The sequence below is a fragment of the Mus pahari genome, chromosome 23, assembly GCF_900095145.1.
Source record: "Mus pahari chromosome 23, PAHARI_EIJ_v1.1, whole genome shotgun sequence".
In the NCBI taxonomy this organism is placed as follows: domain Eukaryota; kingdom Metazoa; phylum Chordata; class Mammalia; order Rodentia; family Muridae; genus Mus; species Mus pahari.
Genome location: NC_034612.1, coordinates 3463048 through 3470720, shown reverse-complemented (window position 1 = coordinate 3470720; position 7673 = coordinate 3463048). Strand labels below are relative to the sequence as shown.

The 7673-nt window shown below is 53.6% G+C and overlaps 1 protein-coding gene across 2 annotated transcripts in view; it reads left to right on the top strand.

The window, feature by feature from the left end:
• The window catches only part of Cmklr1 (chemerin chemokine-like receptor 1), a 48304-nt gene extending 41668 nt beyond the window's left edge, over nucleotides 1-6636 (top strand). For both annotated transcript variants that reach the window (XM_021187125.2, XM_029533912.1), the window contains exons 5-6: nucleotides 3205-3292; nucleotides 4726-6636. In XM_021187125.2, the coding sequence (XP_021042784.1) occupies nucleotides 4728-5843 (1116 nt within the window). In that variant the 5' untranslated portion in view covers nucleotides 3205-3292; nucleotides 4726-4727 and the 3' untranslated portion in view covers nucleotides 5844-6636. The remainder of the gene's footprint in view (nucleotides 1-3204; nucleotides 3293-4725) is intronic.
• Nucleotides 6637-7673: the final 1037 nt, after the last annotated feature.

Below are 7673 nucleotides of genomic sequence, written 5' to 3'. Positions count from 1 at the left end.
GAGAGAGAGAGAGAGAGAGAGAGAGAGAGAGAGAGAGAGAGAGAGAGAGGAGAGAGAGAACACGAATGAACCTATTTGGGCTGAAACTGCTTGTGCTCTGAGCACATGTAACCTTTTCTTGTCATTTCTTGTCACAACATTCTGCTGTACAAAGACTGTGCTCACAGTGTGCCCATGATATTAGACATTAAACTGAATCCCCAGGAAGGTTAAAGTATCCAGCAGGACATGTGTGGTTTTATATGCAGATATTACACTGTTTTAGAAATGGATGCTAGGATTTGGGTATTCAAGAGGCGCATGGGGGCCAGTCCCTACTTCACATTGGCTTTTAGTCCTTGCACACTCTTACAATACAGGACCTGGCACCCCTTTCCCTTCACATCCCCATATAAACAGGGCAGCTGAGGTGACTCCCTCTAGGTCCCCAGGAACAGAGAGAGGCTTCCCCCACCTCCGAGGAGGGCTGGCGGCGGCGGGGAGGCAAAGGCTACACCCTCAGAGGAACCTATTCTGCTGGCCCTGGCTCAGCCCCTGACCCCAGCTACTCCCAGCCCAGCCTACAAACCAGACATGACATCATCTGGGTCATCTTCCTATGGCCAGCAGCGAGCTTCTCTCAGTCCCCTGTGCTACAGTTGGGGCTCCCTCCCTCCTCTCTCAGCTTTCACATCCTGGTTCCTGCTTGGCCTTTACCAACTCAGAGGTCCCTTGTTCCAGAAAACTGGATGCCAGCCCTTCTTACTTCTTGGGATACCTGGGGCTCGCCCTGGCCCAGTGCTACCTCTCTGACTATGCATGTGTGTCCACTGTGGGGAAAGACCCTAAGAAAATAGTTCTCTGTGCCCAGGACCGTGGAGATACACACACACACACACACACACACACACACACACACACACACACGGCAGCTGTCCTGAAGTCCCATGGCATGGCAGTTAAGCTCTGGGTTCTGCCGGCTTCAGATGGCTTTGTCGCCCATCTGTGAGCTCAGTCAGGGCCTTCTGCTCCCCAAGCCACATGGTAGCCCTTCCAGGGATGGGGGGGTGGCACCAGAGAAGCTGGGGAGATGCTCTACCATCACAAGGACTATGTTCAGTCCCCAGAACAACAGCAACAAAGAGATAAGAGATAGAGGAAGACGTCTGTGTCCTCCGCAAGCGTGCTTACACACATGCTTACACAATGCATACACCCATGTGTACACACATGCACATAAACTTGCTTACAAACATGCTTACATGCACACATACTACATACATGCTTACATGCATACATATGCACAGTTGCTCACAGATATGCCTGTACACATACATGTACACATGCATGTACACACATGCTTGCTCATACAGGTATACACACATGCATACACAGTTGCTTACACACATGAATATAGGCATGTGTACACACTTGCTCACAGACATGCTTATACAATTGTGTACACATGTATGTATACACAGGCTCACACAGGTATATACACATACACTTGCTTACACACATGCCTACACACATGCTTACACACATGCTCACCCATCCATGCACACATATGAACACACATGCAGTGGGGCCTTTGTGAGTTTCCATCACCCACACTTTACAGACTGGGAGCCTACTCCATGGGCTCAGCCCAGCCCCTGAACACAGAAGAGTTGAAAATGGCACCTCATATTGTCATGGACAGTAAGTCTTCCCCACCAACAGGACCTCTCTTTCCCTCCCTCTTTCCTTCCTTCCTTCTCTCTCACCCTCCCCAGCACTAGGGATGTGAATCTACAGGTGCCACTTGAGCACCCATCCACTACACTGCATCCCTGCTCTGTCTTCCCATTCTACCCATCTCATACCTTGGATACCCTTGGACTAGGCTCCCAGTCTGCAAAGTGTGGGCATGTGCAAGCTCACATGTGCATCCCTCGGAGTCCCAGTGAAAAATGGCTTTCACTTAACAAAAGTGCTTTCCTGTAATTTGAGGTGCGCCCGGGTCTCCAAGGAGCAGCTGGCTGGTAACGAGGGAGGTTTTGGCTGGCAGTCCCACTGGGGTTAATACTAAGGGTTTCACTCCTAAGTCTTGATGGCTCTCTGTGTGCATCTGTGCCAAGCTGAGCATCCTGTGTCCTGATGCCCATTGCCCTCTAACACACGAACACATTCTGTGATCTGAACATGCCTGTTTTATCAGTAGGCAGCCTGAAGCCCAGAGAGAAGTTGTTCGCCCCAGAAGTGTAGAGCTTGCAGGTGACAGATTTGAACCCTGCACCCAACCACTGCCTCAGGCACCTCCAAGTTCACAAACTCTCCTGACATGACATGAAAACCCAGCAGGGTTGCTATGGGGCCAATTCAGGACCAGCTTGGCAGTCTGCCTTGTAAATGTCTGGGGCTGTGCAGGTCACTGTCCCCACACAGGGTCACCGGGACGGGGAGGTCCATATCTAACTCATGGTGAGCAGCAGGCCCAAAGAAGGCTTTCTGAGCCTCAGTTTCCACTTTGCTACAAACACTCATCATTCCCCTGCCTCAGCCTCTCCAAGAGCCAGAATTATAAACATGAGATATTTTATTCTCCACGTTTCTATTTTTCCAAGTATGTATGTATGTATGTATGTGTGTATGTATGTATGTATGTATGTGTTTGTTTGGCACATGTGTGCAGGCATGAATGTGCCCATGTTCATGTATGGTGGTCAGAGGACAATCCTGAAAACTTGCTTCCCTTCCACCATGTGGGTGCCCGGAACCGAACTCGGGTTGCCAGCCTCGGCAAGTGTCTTTACCCCCCGAGCCATCTCACTGGCCCAGTTTCCACACTTCTTAAGCGAGAGCAGCAATGCCTGCTGGGAAGTGGCTCTGGGAAAACAAGATGGCATGGAGGGGTGTGTTGTAAGTGCCTGGCAGGTGCTGGAACGACCATTCCACCTTCTCTCCTCCCACTGCCCGGTGGGTTAGTGTTGGTGAGCGTCCACTGAGTGCCTCCACCCCAAATCTGCACAGCATCTGCCCTGCACCCTTAGTCTTTGGCACCTTATGCCGGTGCTGAGGAGTTATGGCATCGGATCTGGGTAGAGTCAGTTGGTTCTAGGTTCGAAGCCCCTCCCCCTCTCCCAGCAGGAAAACTTTGGCTGAGTGACTCTTAACTTCTCTGAGTTCTGTTTCCTCCTTGTTGGGCTCTGAGTTCATCTCCTGTCTTATCTTCCCTCCCTGCAGGTATTTCCAGTCACACGCAGTGACAGACTAGCAGAGGACCTGGACTAGAGTTCTGTTCTGCAACGGTGAACAGTGAAGGTCTTCAAAGGTAGGGACTCCTGTCTCCAAAGAGGGCTTGTGGCCACCAGCAGGGCAGGGTCGGGGGAGTCACGTGAGTGGAACCACCGTCACTGCAACAGGCTCCCTTCTCCACTGCATGTCGAGCTAGTGTGATAGTTTATACCCTAGGGGACACCGAATGACTAGCTCACACACAGAGTATACAGGAGGGAAGGAAGGGGTCCTTAAGAGGCAGGTGAGACTCGGGTTGGATCCCTGTCTTTTCCTGTGGTTGAGGAGGAGGGCAACATCACTGTTTTTATTTAGCTTTGTATCAGTCAGTTGTTCTATAGCTTTAATGAAAGACCATGACCAAGGCAACTCATACAAGAAAGCGTTTAACTGGGCTCTCCATTTAAAAGAGGGTTAGGGTCTATACTGGTGGAGCAAAGGCATGGGTCAGCAGGTAGCAGAACAGCGACTGAGTATCCACGTCTCACTAGCAGGAGGCACCTGATCCCAGGGATATGCCTCCTCCAGCAAGGCCACACCTCCGAATCCTTCCCAAACGGTTCCACCAAATGGGGCCGCAGTCTTCAAACATCTGAGCCCATGGGGGCCATTCTCACTCAAACCACCACAAGTGTGCGAACGCGTTCCACCTCTACAGCTTCAGCTTGTTTGGGGCTGGGTCTCTGTCTGGCCTCGTGTTCCTACCTGGACCTGTGGAGTCCAGCTGTTACTGTCTCTATCGGCTAACCCTTATTAGCGCCTGCCTCGCAAGATGGTGACAGGTGTTTGTAAAAGAAACAAGGAAGAATTCCAGCACCTAGGAGGCAGAGAAAGATGGATCTCGAGGCCAGCCTGGTCTATATAGTGAGTTCCAGGTCAACTAGTGGGACCCAGTCTCAGAAGGAGGAGGAGGAGCAAGAGGAAGAAGAGGAGCATGAGGAGAAGCAGGAAGAGGAGGAGCAGGAGGAGGAGCAGGAAAAGGAGAAGGAACAGAAGCAGGAGGAGGAGGAACAGAAGGAGGAGGAGCATAGGGAGAAGGAGGAGGAAGAAGAGGAGGAACAGGAGGAGGAGGGGCAGGAGGAGGAGCAGGAAAAGGAAAAGGAGCAGAAGCAGGAGGAGGAGGAACAGGGGGAGGAGAAGGAAGAGGAGGAGCAGGAGGAGGAGGAGGAGGAATGGGGCTGAGAAGAGGAATAGATGAACTGATAACCTTCACGTTCAGTGAGAGACCCAGCCCTTCTCTGACATTCCCCTCTGCCCTCCACACGCACTTGCCTACGTGAGCATATGTACACGCGCACGCGCACGCGCGCACCTATACAAACAGGCACACGAATGCAAAATAAAGATAAGACATGGTAAAAGGGGAGATGGTTCACAACCCCCGGCTTTGCTCAGACCAGGAGGTACCAGGCAGCGCCTTGGCACCTGCCCATGGAGGTCTCCAGCCTGTGACCCTGTCTTCCCTCACAGAGATGGAGTACGAAGCTTACAACGACTCCAGCGTCTACGACGACGAGTACTCTGACGGCTTTGACTACTTTGTAGATGTGGAGGAGGCGAGTCCGTGGGAGGCCAAGGTGGCCCCGGTCTTCCTGGTGGTGATCTACAGCTTGGTGTGCTTCCTCGGGCTCCTAGGCAACGGCCTGGTGATCGTCATCGCCACCTTCAAGATGAAGAAGACGGTGAACACCGTGTGGTTCGTCAACCTGGCCGTGGCCGACTTCCTGTTCAACATCTTCCTGCCGATCCACATCGCCTACGCGGCCATGGACTACCACTGGGTGTTCGGGAAGGCCATGTGCAAGATCAGCAACTTCTTGCTCAGCCACAACATGTACACCAGTGTCTTCCTGCTGACCGTCATCAGCTTCGACCGCTGCATCTCCGTGCTGCTCCCCGTCTGGTCCCAGAACCACCGCAGCGTCCGCCTGGCCTACACGACCTGCGCGGCCGTCTGGGTCCTGGCTTTCTTCTTGAGCTCCCCGTCCCTCGTCTTCCGGGACACCGCCGACATACATGGGAAGATAACCTGCTTCAACAACTTCAGCTTGGCCGCGGCTGAGTCCTCCCCGCATCCTGCCCACTCTCAAACGGTTTCCACGGGGTACAGCCGACACGTGGCGGTCACCGTCACCCGCTTCCTCTGCGGCTTCCTGATCCCTGTCTTTGTCATCACGGCCTGCTACCTCACCATCGTCTTCAAGCTGCAGCGCAACCGCCTGGCCAAGAACAAGAAGCCCTTTAAGATCATCATCACCATCATCGTCACCTTCTTCCTCTGCTGGTGCCCCTACCACACCCTCTACCTGCTGGAGCTCCACCACACAGCTGTGCCGAGCTCTGTCTTCAGCCTGGGGCTGCCCCTGGCCACGGCCGTCGCCATCGCCAACAGCTGCATGAACCCCATTCTGTACGTCTTCATGGGCCACGACTTCAGAAAATTCAAGGTGGCCCTCTTCTCCCGCCTGGCCAATGCCCTGAGTGAGGACACAGGCCCCTCCTCCTACCCCAGTCACAGGAGCTTCACCAAGATGTCGTCTTTGAATGAGAAGGCTTCGGTGAATGAGAAGGAGACCAGTACCCTCTGAACCTCACCTGGGAATGTCCCCCACTGGCGCCACGGCCCAGGGACACCTAGGGACTTGTCTCCGGAAGTGGGAGACACATCAGGAGCCTTTGGGGATGCTCCAGTGCCCAGTGAATTTTGCACAAGGTGGCTCATGTTTTAAGTGGGGTTCCCAAGTGTGGACACTCTTCCAGTAAAATGGCAGGCAAGCAACCCGAGCCTCCACAACAGGAGTAGGGGACTGACTTTGACTGGCTCAGGAAAGGGAGTACCTCTGAAGCCAAGACCTGAGCGGTGACCAACATACACGATTTCGCCGCGTGTGCCCCGAACATGCTGCGCAGTCTCCGGTGTGGGTGAGGAAGTCACCGCTAACCCATTGCAGACCTGTTACGGCGACATGACAGTCAAACCAGCAAAGCCCACCACACCCCCATCGTCCTCCAAGACCTTGACTTTGGATTTCAGAAGAACGGGGAGGACCGGGACCTGAGGGGCTTCATGGAACCTTGCAAGGGCAACACAGGGTTGTATGTGTGTGTGTGTGGGGGGGTGAAGAGGTGGAGACGGGGAGCAGAGAACCCTGAAGGATGTGGGTACAGGATATCTCACACCATCATGCCACAGAGAGACGGAGCTATAGCGGTGGATGCTTGGGGGTTCAGGTGGTGGCAGCTCTTTGCTTTAGTGTGTATACTCACCTAGTGCTGACCCCTGAGACTGGGTGGGGACCTCTTCACAGAAGCCTCTATCCCATCCCATCCCATCCCATCCCATCCCATCCCGTCCCGTCCCGTCCGTCCCATCCCATCCCGTCCCGTCCTATCCCATCCCATCCTATCCCATCCCATCCCATCCCATCCCATCCCGTCCTGTCCCAGGGTCTCTCCTCCCCTAATCCCCTCCATGATGGCTGGAAGAAGGGCTTAGAATGTCCTGGAGTCTGATCTAGAACAGAGTTTTGGGACTCCATCTTTAGAGCGTCTTCCCAAGGCTGTCTAGCGGCTCGTCTGGGCAGCTGACCAGCTCCCCCGAGTCCTCCTTGAACACATCAACAACCCCATGGGCAGCCCAGGATCAGGCTTTCCTCCCCTGGTCGGGAAGTGGCTCACTCAACACCCCCCACATACACACATACTGTTCATCAGTAGCAAAAAGACCTGAGCCCTGCTCCCCCTAGCTGACGTCATTCCCTCACCAAGGAGGGGGCGTCATGCACTTCTTTAACATGTCTCATGCATGTTAAGTATTTCACACGCACCTTCTCATTTATTCTTCACAGAAACCTCATACGTATGAGGAAAAGCAGAGGCTCAGAGAGGTTAAGTAACTGGCCCAAGGTGGGGCCAGTCAGATGTTGGCAGAGACTAGATTTGAACCCCAGTGGGCCTGGCTCGAAGGAAGATGAAAGGTCAGGGGGGAGTAAATGGGTTGGGGTTTTAGCCATAAATGCTGTCCCCCCCCCAGTGGATCCATATAAACATGTTAATGGTTTTTTGACATCTTGCATGTTGTTTTCAGAGTAATACAATATAAAAAGGCATAGTCTCCAGCCCCAGCCCCCTGGCTCCCATCACACACACCCTGAAATCTGCTGGTCAAGCAGAGTGGGTGAGCCTGGTATGTCAGCCTCTGCGGTCCAAGGTCCTCTGGCCCGCAGTATCCTCTGTTCCCTTCCAAGCCACTTTTCCACCGGGGCATAACACACAGATGCGTGCCCTCCGGCCCCCGGCCAGTTTCCGAATTCTAGACTGCTGGGAGTCACACTTCATCAGGGGGACAGACTGTTCTTCCCTGGTCGGGTCTTAAGATGAGACAGTTCTGAACAGATCCAAGCTGGAACCTCTGGCTT